The following is a 14990-nucleotide window of genomic DNA, read 5'->3' on the forward strand; positions in this document are numbered from 1 at the left end:
GGAACTAAAGATACATAAATCACTGCTGTATCAATTATCAATTCATGAGTGTATATTCAACTACAGCTAGCTAGGTGATTGATTTGGACAAATGAATATACATATTGGGTTCTTGTTTCCATTTAAGAAGAGTTGCCAATTTAAAGCTATGTAAGTGGCTTGAGTAGAAATAATAGCTGATAATTTTAACTTACCAAAAGAATAAACCTATAAATACGGACTTATGTTTTTCAACATTGAAGTCGGGAAAATAATTCTTATAAATAAACTCAGCTAATATCAGGCGACAACAGCTGATTCAGGATACATAACTTGTCTATTTAACTACGCCCACTTACACAAACACATTTTATAAATACATACATACGTGTGTATATTTAGTCGGAGATATGTACATATGTATTTTATATACGTATATAAGTATATAAGTATATTTACATATTTACTTGCTCGTGCATATTTGTGACCTTTGAATTTGCTGGCAAATTGTACAGTCGTCAAAGTTGTTATTTGCATCTAAGAATCCGTAAAAAACGGTCATAAAATAAGATAATTTGACGGCAGAATGATTCAGCAAAGCTATGAGTGTGCATTTGTTGCGACACATCCTTAAGTAGGTGCACACATGTAGCTCAGTTTATTAGATATTTATGTACATTTATACATACTTACATACATACATATATGTTTAAGTAGTAACAAGTCACGTAGTGGTTGACAAACAATTTACACCCTGTCGTAGTCGTAAAACATTTCTACAAATTAACCGCAGTGAGTAAACGAAAGCTGTATATCGTTAAGGATGGAAGGTTACTTACACGCCTATGGTATGCATACATACATCCATACGTGCATACATATTTGTATGTATTTCAATGTACATAATTGCAAATGCATATGTGGTTCACATCTTGGTATGTATGTACGAGTATGTATGTATGTATGAGGGTTAAATCGAATTGGAATTAGTACTCGTACACGCAAACTTTGTGAAAATAAATTGCACATGACTGTTATTTGAATATGCATTTGCAGATATGTATGCAAACTACTGCTATATATATATGTACAATAAACATTCGCATATACTGGGCAGAAATATGGGCCGACGCATTGCTCCTGCATACCGTACATTGTCCGCGGACGCGGTTCTAGTTATTTCTGACGTGATGCCAATTAAGCTACTTGCTTACGAGCGAAAAGAGATTTACAATCTCACTGCCGAGATAGATCGAGCAGCTGCCGCGGCAAGGGCGCGCGAGCAACTAATCCAGCAGTGGCAACAAAACTGGAACGCGAGCACAAAAGGTCGAGGGACGCACACCCTGATAGCCGAGACCTTCAAACATGATTGAATAGACCGCATGGGGAAGTCGATATCTACTTGACGCAATTCCTCACCGGTCATGGTTACTTCCGAGAATATCTTCATAGAATGGGAAGGGTGGTGGACTCACCGTTCTGTCACTACTGTGGAAACGTCGAAGATAACGTGCACCATACATTCTTCACATGCGAACACTTCTTGATTTCACACAGAATGTTGGAAGAAAGATACGGAGACATAACTCCGAACAACATAGTTGGGGTAGGGATCTCCAGTGCAGACAAGTGGGAAGCAGAGCAGGGAGAGGACGGATGTCTAGTGAGGACAAAAGAGCAGCCCCAAGGCTCTAGCAGCGCGCCCCTGCATCTGAAGACATGCGGAATTGCGGTGCCAGATGCGGGATTGCTGCGCGGGCGGTGGGACTTTGGGTTTTAGTGGGTAGCCCAACACGCTTCGGTGGGAGTCCCACACTCGGGGAAGGTAGTATAGAGACTAGCGCCCCCGGCCAGTGCATAAAGCATTTCCCTCCTACGAACAAAAACAAAAAAAAAACAAAAAAAAACAGCCATTTGAGTCGTCCGCTAATCGAAAGGTTATTTGTAACAAAAAAGTTAAAGCAGATTAGGAGTTATGTGTGGCAGGGAATTAATTTCAATAGCATTGATTGTTATTAGTAACCTGAATGTGTGTGTTTTTTATTATTTTGATATCTTTTCTTACACCGAAGAGATCGTCCATTGAAGTTTATGAGTTTGACGATAAACTAGAATTCAAGTCTCATATAAACTCCTGCGTGATTAGTGCTTGAGGAGTGTTCGCTTTTCTTAAACGCTGGGCTAAGGAATTCAACGATCCTTATGTCACTAAAGTTCTCTATACCTCTCTAGTAAGAGTCTTACTGTAAGACCGATTGTGGAATATGCATCTGTACTATTGAATCTGTGCCGAAACAGTTCCTATTATTTTACCTTGGAACTCGTATAAGAATCTCCCACCCCACAAAGATCGCCTGAAGCGGGGCACCGAATTGGAAGAATTTATATGAGCAAATCCCACGAGTGGTGTTTCCATACTTCTTGCATTTATTTCAATTAATGGAGTTCCAGAAATAAGTACAATAAAAAATATATCGGGTATTTGAACAATTTTACCCTTAAAACCAAGGTACATTGAACAGGTAGTATCAGTAGAGCAGCTGATTTGATTTATTTTCAAATTATTTGGTCTCGAAAATGTCAAATATTTTTAATTTTTTCTCATACAAAACAAACGATTGAATAGCAGCTTTTGGAACGTTCGCCCAACTCAGCAGCACAACCGCTGATTACTGGGCCTTGCAAAGGATGGATCAATGCTTCGAGAAGCAAACAAATTTACTAGGAAAGAAAGTTGCATCAATTTTTATTTTTTCCAATTTCAATTTTTTATTTTTTATAATTTTTTGTATTTCACATGGCACGCTTTGATTTAGAAGAAAAAATTCAGAACAGTTTTTGACACTTTCGATACCAGAAGCAACAACAAAATACACGCAAATGTTGTTTTTGCGCTACTGATACTACCTGTTTAATGTGCCTTGCTTAAAACGTTTATTTAGACGAAAAATATCGAAATTACTCATTTTTTCATTGTCACTCGAAATAATCATAAGTGTTTTTGTTTTAATAGCTTTGGTATGTTTCCAAATAGAATGTTCATGTTTGAGGCAATAGACGTTGACATCAAATACATACAAAATATCTGTAAAGTTTCAAGAGTGTACCACGAAATTCTTTCGCAGCTATTTTGTAATTTTTGATATTTTATGATTTTTTTAAATTTTAATAATTTAAGTTTCTTCAAAATGTTAAAATTAAAGGATGAAAATGTTTTTCTTTCCACCTCACGAAATAAAAAAAAAATTACATTGAGTAAGAGATGACTATCAGAAACTAACATTCCATTTTAACAATTTTTATTGGTGCACTCGAACTTCAGACTAAAATTGTTATACATATATGTCCATGAGAAAGAAATATATATGTGCATGAGGAATGCTGTGTAAAAATCTTAAACGCCAAAATTTAATTACTTTTAAATAATATGGATTTTAATTAGACGTGCGAGTAAACGTGTTAGTGACTTCGAGTGGTGCTACGGGGCGTATACGTTACATACGCAACTACGGGTATATGCACGGTGGAGAGAATACAGAGGTGGCGCCCACGGTGGAGAGAATACAGAGGTGGCGCCGATGACGATACCGCTACTCGGCTCTCAGTGATTTTGACAGAATCAGCTGTTTTTGGTGACGTCATAGTAGAGAAGACAGCAGTAGTGATGTGCTGAGTCAATACTTTTAAGTACCCAATACTCTCGATACTCGGTACCGAAACATTTAGGTTTCGAATAAAAGCGCACATAGGCCAAAAATATGGAAAAAACGCCTAACAAAACCCGAATGTAAGAGCCAATAGAGCTTTTTTATTGATTCAAATGAAAGATGTATATATGTCGGTTCGACAGAGCAACCCTTACTTTTTTGAAGCATTTTTGTTCCAGCTGAATCGGACGATATCATTTTTGTAGGCCTGGGACAGATTCTGTAACCAGTTAACGACAATTTTCGAATCGGTATCGGTTTTGTCGACGTTTGATATCAAATATTTGTAAGTCAACAAGTGCGATATCGATCCGAAACTTGTCGCTAACTGGCTACAGAATCTCTCCCCTGAAAGGCTTCTTCATCCGTCAAAGTATTTTTTCTTGAACCTTGGACCGACTAAGGTTAAAACTGATAAAATAATATTTTTCTGTGGCGATAAGTTCAAGTGTTTTAGCCGATATCATATAAATTAGTAATGAAAGTTTTTTCTAAACCTGAAATGCATATAATGGCGAGGGTTTAATGTAAATAATCGGTATCGGATACCGAAAAGGAAGTATAGGGTACCGAAATCTTTTTTAAGTATTGGGTACCGAGTATTGGGGCAAATTCAGCACATCACTAGTCGCCCTCATTCTCGCCGCTCTCAGTTGTCAACTCTACGATGACGTCACGCTAAAGTTACTCTCACGAATTCTGCTGCAATCGGCGCAATCTTGTATTCTATCATTCTGGGGGTATATGTACATACGAGCATTAGTGGTTACTCTTACTTTTTTTTTAGTAAATATGTATATATCCTTTTAAGTTTTCATTTAAACGCAATTTCGCGATGGAGTCTTGTTCTTTATACGAAACTGAAGATAATGCATTTTCTAATATAGGTGAACCACGTTTTTGTCGAAAAATGACACAACTCGTGGAAGAAGATGGCCAACTCCTATCTTTTTCGCGTTTTGGCTATCCACTGGTTTAATTTTTACAAGCTTTTATTAAGTGTCTCCTGTTTGTAATCAAATCTTACGCCAGCTTTAACCAACTTCTCGATGGGCTAGAGACTTGAAACTTCAAACTTAGCTCAAAAACCTATGACAATGCAATATGAAAGAGGAACTAATCCGCTAGCTGGCGCCGGTGTGGGTGTATTTGAAAAAAACAGAGGGTCAATTCTCGTTCTGCGTTATTAGAAATGATAAAAATAACACTTTCACACCGCACTTATTTTGGTGAGAATTTTCTACTTTTCACTTCACTTCACGATAACGCAGAACAGGAATTGACCCCCTGTATTTATAGTCCGATATGGTTCATATTCGGAATAAAAAGAAATAACTCCACAACCGGTTTGAAAACGCCCAATCACAGAAAGCTTTTCAAGGACGCCCTACTTTAGAATTTGTTTCAAAGACGATCTATTTCAGAATTTGGTTGAACGCCCTATCTCAAAATTTGTTTGAAAAGCATTCTAACTCAGCTGAAAATATATTGAAAATATGTTTAGATAGGGCGTTTTTGAATCGAATTCTGAGATAGCGAATCTTCGTGTTTAGATTCTTGATACGGGGATTTCGACCTGACGAAGGTTGTCACGCTAATCGGCTACGTCAGCCGCTTCAGCAGGAAAACTCGGACGGGGGTCCGAAATACATCCTGCAGCAGCTGTGACAACCCTGCGGAACTTACGCTCACCTACGTATGGCAATAGACCGAGTTGGAGTTTGCGTGTAATCGTCTATGGCATATGCAGGAGGTGTACATTTCTGGTCCTGAGTTTGACTCTATGCCAGCCCTGTGCAGATGTAGCCCCATAATTGGGCAACCTTTGATCGATTTCGCCGACCTAAACGGGGTTAGATCGCCCTTGGTCGGGTAAAACCCCGAGTCATTGCGGTACGTAGAACCGGCTGCCGTGGTAATATAAGTAAGAGTACTCGGTTTATTCAGAAGCAATTTAAAAACGCTCCAATTTCACCTCACTAATGTAATTTATTTCACATATGGCAGCTTAGTGTGGTGACTATTCTTAGACCGATGACAGCTACGTGTTAACCGTTTTGCACATTCTCTGTCGAAGAAATTGTGAATAAATTAAAAAAACAATAAAGTGGCATAAATTGTGTGTTATAACTGAGAACAAAACGGTTGGAAAAATCAGGAGGAATTCAGTTTCATAGGAAGACAAATCTGTGTGCAACCTTTGCGTGGAAATCGGTCCGCAAAAAAGTGCAATTGCTGCAGCAGCGAAATATTTTTTGGCAGGTGTGGTAGCCATTCTAATGAGTGCGATAGTGATACAAGCGGAGTGAATTCAGTGCAACATCACTTTTTGAGCTAAGCAAATTTGCAAAATTCCCAATAATATAAATATACAGATATAATATAGTTAGTTATTGAATACGCAGAAACCAAATCTATTGAGTTTCGTATATTGCAAAACAGCAAATTAATACATCTGTGTGCGTAACTGGCATTTGCTCTCAGGTGGCATCCAGACAGCTGCATTTGTGTCGAATACTATGGCCATCAGCTTTACGTAGGTATGTATGTGAGCTAGTGAAAGTTGACAAAAATTTTAGGTGTGATTAAAGAAGGTCAAATGGTTTTCGGTGTATACGCACAAAAGTAGGTTTTGTGGAAAAAATCGCGTGAAATCGAGCCCATACTTTGCTTCAGCGAATGTGATGGGCTCCGTTTTAAAGTTATTCTGCTCCCTTTTTAATATCAGGGTTGAGGTCAATCGGTGGATTTCGCAGGCACACTGACAAAAATTTACTAAGATTTTTACTCAATTCTGCACATATGGTATGTAATCTTTAATTTTGTTTTACAACTAATTTTCCGTTGAAAATTTAAATTTGAAAATATAGCTCGAATAATTTTTAATTTAATTTTAGAGGTTTCTAATTGATATAGAACATGTTTTTGTTTCGTTTGATGCTTAATTTGCTATTATACCATTATTGTTTAGAGAATTTACAAGATTTAACCGAAACCTGTGCGTTGTAAGCCTTCGGACGCGCTTAGGGATTATAACCCTTACTTGATAGAATTCTCCTTCGTGTGTTGCCGGCAGACCTGTTAAATAATGATTATTAATTAAAGCATGTTTTTGGGTAACCGATTAATGATTTGCATCATTATTTGCACCTTTTCAATGAGTATTATTATAACTTAAATAAAAGCGTTGGTAAAAAAAATTAATTAGTTTTAGTTACATAATTATTTTGTTCTTTTTGATTATTTAAAATAATTTTTTAAAATTTTAATAGATGATCAATATAATTATTTGATTAATTTCAATTATTTTCAACTTTTTTTTAATTACATAACATTATTTGGAAAAATAATTTAAAATAATTGCAGGTAATCAAATAATTAAAAACAATCAAATAATTTATAAAAATCAAACAATTAAAAATAATCAATTAATTGAACATTAATCATGACTATTTTTAATTATAATTAATTATTAATTGCTGGATTATGTAAGGAAATTAAAATAATCATTAAAATTATCCAAAAAATTACTGATTACTAATCGTAATGGAAATTTAACAGCTCTGGTTGCCCGGTATAATAATCAGCTGTTAGTTTCGATTTCAGCCCCAAGTACGAGCATACATAAGTTGTGTTTCCCAACGAAAAACTATTCAAAATTTTTACTGTATTCTGCTGGAAAGCGTTTCTTAACACAAAAAATTTGCAGAGAGAGCTGCAAATTTCTGCTGGCGAAATTTCTGCCAGCAGAAACTTGCAGTCATATGTATGTTTACGAAGCAGCTGTTCAAAACGCGAAAGGAAAAATTTGGCAAGTTTATTTTAATTCGTTTTAATAATAAAAAAATGAGTGCATCATTATCAAAACACATTGAAATATTGCAGAATGTAAGTATTTGTACATGCATTTGAAGATGTGTGTGTGTGTGTGTGTATATACAGTGATTGCAAATTTGCTAATTTTCGTTTATTTTTTTCCTCTTTCGATCTGCGAGGAAAATTCTACTCTTCGGCAATCTGCTTCCATCAGCTGTAAAAAGTTAAGAAACACGCCTATATATACATACATACATACATATGTACATACTGCTGTCATTTTTGTGCAAATATTGTGTGTGCGTCAAATTTACCTGCATCAGTTGGAATTCGATACACAGTTGTATTTGGAATTATTTGGTTTAAATTTTATTAATTTGGTTTTTTAAGTACATGTGGAACTTAATGTGTATGTTAAAAATTATTTGTAGAGTTTATACATGTACATATGCCAAAGCCTAGGAAAATAAAAACAATATTGCTTTCACCGCGGCAGTTTCACATCAGGGATGTTGCGAATATTTACATTCGCATTAGCTATTCGAATGATTCTGGAGACATAAAAAAATGTTAAATTAAAGCTCAATTGAAGGCCTATCTTAAAGAAAAACGAGCTTAACTCGGTGAGTGGTGAAAAACTAAATTAAAATACAAGTTGACAGATCTGGCCCGCTAATATTTGAGCGCCCCACCCGCCAGCGTTCCTTATATACGAGCCTCTAAGGAATCGCCTCATGGGAGAAAAGGCAGTAAAATTCCTTTTTTTTGAAACATAATATGCCCCTTTTGAACTTTGACTACTAGATTAAAACTCTGTACAATGTTCTATAATGTACGTTCTTCGCCGAATCTACGAGCCGACAACGTGCGTTGTTTACATATACAAAATTAAGAATGTACTTCCAAGGTTAAGTTGATTATAGCTTTTTCATTGTTATTCCTAACATTCGCACATTCGCATTCCGGAAAATATGACATTCGAAACATCCCTATTTCACATACACGCATGCAATTTATTTATCCAATTACGTTCCTGCGTTTTCACTTGATGAGCTCACGTTCAATAATGGCAATAATAATGAAGTAAAGAATTGGAAAAAATAGCTTTGTTTTTCAAAAACTGTAAATGTTACTATCAAAATAATTTCTAGTAACAAAAATATGCGCTAGTGCCAAAAATTAAGGCTTTCTGCAATTGCCACCAAAAGCTCTACATATTAATGGAGTAATCCGAAGAACGTGGAAGGTACTGTAATATTGGTAGTGATTTTTTCGTATAAGTATGAATTCATATGCGGTGTATTCACATTTTGAGAGCACCAATATGACTGTCATATGCCCAGACTTTTGTTTATAATCAATTATCTTTAGAATACACAAACAACGAGGAACCACTGGCATTAAGAAGGATTGGTTGGCAGACGGCGCAGTCGACGCTGATACATATTAATCGAGGTGAGTTCACATACATATGTATAATGCAATTTGTAAACTTCAAATACACAAATTTTTTCTAAATATATTTTCGTTAGCAAGGAAGATACCTATAAGAAGTTGACTCGCATTAAGTTTATAAGAGAAAGTCAAGTTTCATTACTGGACTGGTAACTATAATGGTGGATAAAGACGAAGAAAAGAATATTGTATCAAACAATATAGTCCAGAACCAGGATAAAAATAGTATAACGCAAAAATCCCAGAATTCCTCGCCACCATCATATACGCCAAATGCATCTATAAATACGGGAGCAAGCTGCAGTCAGAGCGCGGTGAATCCATCTCACTCGGTAGGCAGTCATAACCATCCAAAATTGATACCCATCCAGAGTGTACTAAACACCACTGAATCACACCATCAGAGTCCTACCGCATCGAGTCATCAAACTAAAGGTCATGATAATACGGCAACGGCAGCATTCCCACAGTTTCTTACCAGCGGTAGCAATGCCCATGCTCAAGTAGCTACCGAGTTGCCACAAGAAGACGAGGAAAGGCTGGAGAAGCTGTTCAAGCGTCTTGATCGGGATGGAAATGGTCGAATAGATATTCATGATCTTTCTGAAGCGTTACGAGAGTTTGGTCTTTCGAGTGTCTACGCTGAGGTATGTACATACCTCCGCAGCCCAACTACTATCCTAAAGTTACAACTCAGCATAAGTGTGTGTGTGTTTTTTAACACAAACTACTGATTGTAAAATACGTATGCATATCGGCGAAAGAACTATTGTTTGGCTTTTTAGACAACTTTCCTATAACAAGTTAATACTTTGCTCTATTAAATTTTGTTAACTTTATTAACTTTACTTCCAGAAATTTCTGGAGCAATCTGATATTAATCAAAGTGGCGATGTTGGGCTTGCCGAGTTTGTTTTCTATGTACGAGAACATGAAAAGAATTTGCGACTACAGTTTTCGCACTTGGATAAAAACAAAGATGGTGTGTAACTTTCGTCTATGGTTGTGTCCTATTCTTGTTGAAATATGTATTCTTATTTATTAAACAGGTAAAGTAGACTTGGAGGAACTAATCGACGCCTTCAAAGATTTGGGCATAGAAGTTGACCCAGAAGAGGCAACAAATCTACTGTCACGGTGGGTGCTTACAAATTAGTATAATGAAATATTAAAAATATTTGACTACTTTTTTAACTGTCTGTAGCAGTTTGATTAGTTGTAGATTAACTGTTAATCATATTTAGATATTTTTTACAAACACTGTCATCAATTTTCATGTTCACTACATCTTTTGCAAATGCAACTGTCTGAATTCTTTGAATTCTAGCAGGCATCCTGCAAACGCATACATTTTCACGTGTGAGCACCCTGCGGACCATTTTTTCAGAGTATTCTGAACTGTAAAGAAATTTTAAGGAATTCGTAAAGATCTCATTCGAATTTTCTAAAATTAAATAAACTGTGCCAGCTTCGATTATTTTACGAAATTTCCGAAGAAAATCGGTTAAGCAATGAAAATAATGATACTATGTGAAAAATTTCTTGCAGAATTTTTTCACAGCTTCCTTCATTATTCGCACAGAAATTTCTTTAGGAGTTCATTACAACCACTTCATATAATTTTCTTTGAAGATTCGTAAAAAAAAATCAGCAACAGAAATAAGATACTTCTAAAGATTTCGATAAGATTTCGGGAACTTTGGTTTGCAGGGCAGTTAGTTTTTCATATACATACATATATAGCTATCACATTTAAATACAATCTCATTTTATCATAAACAAGTGTGCCATTCACCCTTAAAACCCCAAACATAATACTTTTTAGCAATTTTTAGTTCGCCCAAAAGATTTAGGGTAAGTCCAGACATACATAACGACACTTATATGCTTCCAAAATGCATACATATGTAACTGAGAACGTAAACTACTTGATTTTTTCAAAGGAGTTACCTAGCCTGCTTTGGGTAGTTTAAGAAGGCATATTGCCATGCAGTCGCCTTTAAGAAAAAAAAAAAAAAACAATTGCAAAAAACAAAAAGAAATTTATAAAGTTACCGAACACTAACCAATTTATATATATCTTTAATTACTAGATAAGTGACAAAAGAGTTGAAGTCCAATTTATTTAGTTCATAAAACTCCTAAGTTTGGCTTCATTTGATGTTTGCATTTTTCGTTCCCTATTAGGATTAAATACGAATACTCAGATTTAAGGTGAGATCGTGTGTAGATTAAGTAAAGTGTATGTGAGTGACGTGCACATGTTCAGTGTCGGAATGTAAATATGTATATGTATGTATGTATGTATTTATGTATCGGTGACAAGTACGTTTATGCATGATTTTTAATTTTTGTTTCTTCTTTTCATGTTATTTCGAATTAATTCTGCAATTATTTATAATGTTTCTTATCTTGCAATTAATTATACAGAATGGATCAAGATGGCAGTTTAAATATTAGCTTTAATGAATGGCGCGATTTTCTACTAATGGCACCATCCACGGACATTCACGATTTGATAAAATTCTGGCGGCATTCTACTGTAAGTATTTTTTATAAATGAACATATTTTTATTAAAATAGTTTATTGCGCATATGAACAACACAGTGATGGATAAAACATTAGCAACTGAAACATATATTAATTTTTTAAAGTAAAAACTTTGTTTCTTTTCTTTAAGTTTAAGAGCTTGGCACTGGAGAGTATTTGGCATAACTCAATTTTAGAAGAAATATCCGTCATCTATTGTCAAGTTAGGACAACCTCGGTTTCGGCTTTGTGCCATTTATTTTGTTCTCTTAACAGGATTAGATCAATAATTCGCTTGAAAATAATTGGTACAACTAGCGTTTCAGATATATTGTATCCTTTTCATGATACTCATATGTATAGATTATGTATGTACGTATGTATATATATACGTGTACATACGTACCTATCTGTGTAAATACTATATATGTATGTGTTTCGTGGCACTTTAGCATTTGTTTACTAACAATTCACCAATTAGGGGCTGCAAAATCAAAAACAAAAAAACAAAAAAATGATAACAGTCTCATGCGCGTGTAAATTATTATTTTGGATGACCCGTCACGTTCACCTCGGAAACAGCATGCAATTAAATACAAACTGTCGATTTGGTTGAAAATATAATTCTATCATTCTCTCTTAACCACGCCCATCACGCCCATATTGCACTAGGCGAATATCATCTAGATTTAATAAAACTAGTATAAAGATAAAGTGTCGCTTTGTAAATCTATTTAAATTCATTACAATACGGGGAAATAAATGATAAATTATTGCACCTCTGTACAGCGGAAAAGTACCAACCTTTATTGAAATCTTGGGCAGGCCGCTTCGTTTAGTAGAAATAGGGGGGCTTGTCCGAGTTACTTTTGGTCTTTCTCCTGACTTGTATGCAGGTATTTTGATAGCTCATGACTGATTAGAAAATATCTATATTCATATTTTAGTATACATATGTACATATACACATTTATATGCAAAAACATGTATAAAGCAGGGATGTTGCGAATATTTGCATTCGCATTCGTTATGCGAATGATTCGCTTCATTTTACACATTCGCATTCGACATCAAATGATACGAATGTTTGGAAATGGCTCTAAGTCTGTCTAACCAGGGTGCGGACAATAACCGGCTTTTAGCTTCAAGCGCTAAACGGTTAAGTAGTATGTCAAGCAACATATAATTTTAGAGTCTGAAGACATTAAAATGCGAAATAAAAGCCTGTCTTTAAAAAAAACGAGCTCATCTCGGTGAAAAACCTCTCGATTGATGGAAAACTAAACTACAATACGACAAATTGACAGATCTGGCACGCAAATATTTCAGCGCTGCACCTGCCAGCGTTCCGGCCTTATATACGAGCCTCTAAGAAATCGCCTCATGGGAGAAAAGGCAGCAAAAATACTTTTTTTTTTATATAATATGCCCCCTTTGAACTTTGACTACTAGATTAAACCACTGTATAGGTTAAGCCCTCATTAAACGTTCTAATAATTTACAAAATTTTTAAGTAATAAAAACGATGACTTAAGTTGATTATAGTTTTTTTTTTAATGTTATTCCTAACATTCGCATTCGCACATTCCGAAAATATGACATTCGAAACATCCCTAGTATAAAGTATAGCTATACATGTGTACATTTGAATACATACATATCACACACCGTCTTCAAAAGAGTCACAACTCAAAATAACTGACGTTCGTCAGAAAATGCGAAAAACTATTTCGTAGCACATGTTAATCATATGGGCAACGACGACTTTACCTTAGGTTTTTTTAACAAATTATAACAAAAATTTGCTCCAGCTTTTGTTGAAAGGTAAATAAAGGGTGTTGTGTACATTTTTAGCGCATAATTTCAAAAATGCCAAATTTTGAGTTGTGACTCTTTTGAAGACGGTGTCCGATATGTATTTGTATACGCGTGTCCATACAGCAAATATAAACGCTGTTCTATATGAGCTTTTTTGATCGTCAAATGCCAATAACAACAATAAAATTCAATGTACTTTGCACCGAGCAAGTGGCTCTGCCTGCCTGTGTATTGGTGAGAGGAAAAACATGATAATGTTTTGTGCTTGATGGGCTTATCTTTTCCTAGCACACCAAGTTCAGTCTCTGTTCATCATGCTCATATAGAAGACGCGTTTCGGCGCTCGCTTGCAATTGCGGTGATTACATAACATAACGCAAAAACAACGAAGTAATTTAGTTTGCACTTTCTGGAATTACTTTGATTTGTAATCCTTTCCGAAACGTTTGTTTATGTATGTAAACATTTGTTGATAAATATTGCTACATATTCGAAAAGGAGCACCAGCAGCGATAGAAGTTCGCGTATAGAATCTTTCAAGCTTTTTACGTGGGAAAATTCTAATTCGAAGTAGTTTGTAATTTTCCAAGGGCAATAAATTTAGTGTTCCGGAATCCGATCATCGAAGGGTAGCACGAGTGCATTGACCAATACTTTGTGGTGCTGTTAATTCGTGTACGCGAAAATAGAATCGGTTTTTGCAAACGCAATTTGAAAAAAAGTTGCCAACTTCGTGTTTTGGGATTTTTCGGATTTCCCATCATTATTAATTAAGTTATAAAATGCTGCGCAGCTACAACAACAACTGGCCAACTGATTACCAGAATCTCCAGCAAATGGCCATACAAGGTGATGTGCTGGAAGATTTTGTAGTCATATTTCGTGACGTCATGACACGGGTACGTACATTAGAACATTTAAATGTTTAAAACAGAAACAGAGGAAATGAGTCATTCTTATCTTTCACGTCAGCGGCTTCGCGGAATAGATATGTACAAAAAGAAATACACATTTCGAAAGCCATTCGCTTAAAAATCCCCTTGACATTCCAGTCTAGACGTATGTATGTATGTATTCATATGTAACTTAGGTTATTATTAATGTAAGCTTCAATAGTTGTTAAATATTTACATTTGTCTATACAAATCACTTCAATAACCGGATTGTTTTGGTTTAGTGGCGATAAGCATCAAATGCAAGATTTTCTCTTGAGTCAGTTTTTATGCTCTTCTCTTATAACTTTTCGACTCTCAATTTTATGTATTGTCGGAAGTGAACCCATTAAAACACACATCTATGTACTTAATTGATTTCGAATTACTTTGGATATGTTTTAGTATGTGCATGCGTCTGCGTGTAAAAAACTGTTCTACTGCGGTGACAGCTGTAGCTGAGTGGTTAGAGTTGCGTACTAGATACCACTCCGTAAGACTAAGGTTCGATTCCTGCTGGTCGAAGACATATCGCAAAAAATTACAGAAATAATACTTTTACTTAACAGCGGTCGCCTTTCGATAGGCAGTTTCAAACCTCTGAGTGTATTTCTGCATTGAAAAGGCTCCTCATTTGTCATTTGGAGGCGGCATAAAACTGTGTGGGTCCCCCCTTGTCTAACAGCATCAAGACCAGACACACCACACACACACACACACACACACACACACACACACACACACACACAC

At 35.6% G+C, this 14990-nt stretch overlaps 1 protein-coding gene across 10 annotated transcripts in view; it reads left to right on the top strand.

Annotated features, from left to right (window-relative positions):
• Positions 1-525: 525 nt before the first annotated feature.
• Positions 526-14990, top strand: part of LOC118747981 (calcium-binding mitochondrial carrier protein SCaMC-3) — a 19926-nt gene continuing 5461 nt past the window's right edge. Inside the window, exons 1-7 of one of the 10 annotated variants that reach the window (XM_036482228.1) lie at positions 526-536; positions 7399-7577; positions 8877-8960; positions 9038-9607; positions 9816-9942; positions 10010-10097; positions 11391-11502. In XM_036482228.1, coding sequence (XP_036338121.1) covers positions 9119-9607; positions 9816-9942; positions 10010-10097; positions 11391-11502 — 816 coding nt within the window. In that variant the 5' untranslated portion in view covers positions 526-536; positions 7399-7577; positions 8877-8960; positions 9038-9118. Of the gene's footprint in view, positions 537-5696; positions 6230-7268; positions 7578-7629; positions 7915-8254; positions 8961-9037; positions 9608-9815; positions 9943-10009; positions 10098-11390; positions 11503-13627; positions 14208-14990 lie in introns of those variants that run through there. The other 9 variants (XM_036482231.1, XM_036482225.1, XM_036482223.1 and 6 more) reach the window with 9 other exon arrangements.

The sequence above is a fragment of the Rhagoletis pomonella genome, unplaced genomic scaffold (genome assembly GCF_013731165.1).
Source record: "Rhagoletis pomonella isolate Grant_MI unplaced genomic scaffold, Rhpom_1.0 Rhpom_scaffold_00012, whole genome shotgun sequence".
NCBI classification, from domain to species: domain Eukaryota; kingdom Metazoa; phylum Arthropoda; class Insecta; order Diptera; family Tephritidae; genus Rhagoletis; species Rhagoletis pomonella.